Source organism: Priapulus caudatus, unplaced genomic scaffold, assembly GCF_000485595.1.
Source record: "Priapulus caudatus unplaced genomic scaffold, Priapulus_caudatus-5.0.1 Scaffold10085, whole genome shotgun sequence".
Lineage (NCBI taxonomy): Eukaryota > Metazoa > Priapulida > Priapulimorpha > Priapulimorphida > Priapulidae > Priapulus > Priapulus caudatus.
This window is the reverse complement of record NW_014587146.1, coordinates 1-974: the sequence shown is the minus strand read 5'-3', so window position 1 is coordinate 974 and position 974 is coordinate 1. Positions and strand designations below refer to the sequence as shown.

The following is a 974-nucleotide window of genomic DNA, read 5'->3' as shown; positions in this document are numbered from 1 at the left end:
GTATACATATATATTACATGTATATATAATAATGTATCACACACGACGGTCAGTCACACAGCGTGTGTCGCACAGCCACTCATGACCTGCGACTGTCGCGTTTTTTCCTCGCTTTCTCTGTTGAAGTGCGAGAGTGTTCGATGCCGTACTGCAGCGTCGCGCCGCGAGTCGTGTCGTACGCTACCAACGCTCGCGGCCAGCGTTTGACTGACGTGTTTTCTCCTTCCTTACCTTCTCTGTCTCTCTTGCCGCCTCGGCCTCTCTCCGGCTCGCAGGTTTCGCTCCAAGAGTCGGCGACCGACATATCGTATTGTTTATCGACTGTCAATATGCCTGACTGTATAGGTATATATATATGTATGTATATATATCGCTCTCTCTCTGTCTCGCCGCAGGTACGCTTCAAGGACCGCATCACGATCCTGCGTGGCAACCACGAGTCGAGACAGATCACGCAGGTGTACGGCTTCTATGACGAGTGCCTACGCAAGTACGGCAACGCTAACGTGTGGAAGTACTTCACCGACCTATTCGACTATATACCGCTCACCGCACTAGTGGATGGACAGGTAACGAGCGTGCGTGTCTGTGCGTGCGTGTGTGCGTGTGCGTATGTGTGTGTGTGTGCGTGCGTGCGTGCGTGTGCGTGTCTGTGTGCGTGGTGCATGCGTATGTGCGTGCGCGTGTGTGTGCGTGCGTGTGTGCGTGCGCGTGTGCGTGCGTGTGTGTAGTATTGCTGACGCATCTGATATTGAGTCTTGAATGTCTTTTGCAGATATTCTGCTTGCATGGAGGTCTGTCGCCGTCTATAGACACACTAGACCACATTAGGGCATTGGACAGACTGCAGGAGGTTCCACACGAGGTACAGCTTCTCTCTATTTCACACACGGGTAATGCTATCCCACGGGCGTGGAGGGAGGTGACCACAATGTGGCAGCACTAGTGTTGGGATAGTGTTAGGGTCAGGGTTA

General features: G+C 52.8%; 2 protein-coding genes across 2 annotated transcripts in view; both read left to right on the top strand.

Moving 5' to 3' along the window:
* The window catches only part of LOC106820310 (serine/threonine-protein phosphatase 2A catalytic subunit alpha isoform-like), a gene marked incomplete at its 5' end in the record, with an annotated part of 1,652 nt that extends 1,445 nt beyond the window's left edge, over window positions 1–207 (top strand). The window contains one exon of the mRNA XM_014824832.1: window positions 155–207. Within this exon, the coding sequence (XP_014680318.1) occupies window positions 155–207 (53 nt within the window). The remainder of the gene's footprint in view (window positions 1–154) is intronic.
* Window positions 208–344: 137 nt separating this feature from the next.
* LOC106820309 (serine/threonine-protein phosphatase 2A catalytic subunit alpha isoform-like) lies at window positions 345–893 on the top strand (the record flags this gene model as incomplete). The annotated part of the gene is made up of 2 exons (XM_014824831.1): window positions 345–569; window positions 776–893. Coding segments are annotated over exons 1-2 (328 nt in total), but the record flags the coding sequence as incomplete, so codon positions are not given.
* Window positions 894–974: the final 81 nt, after the last annotated feature.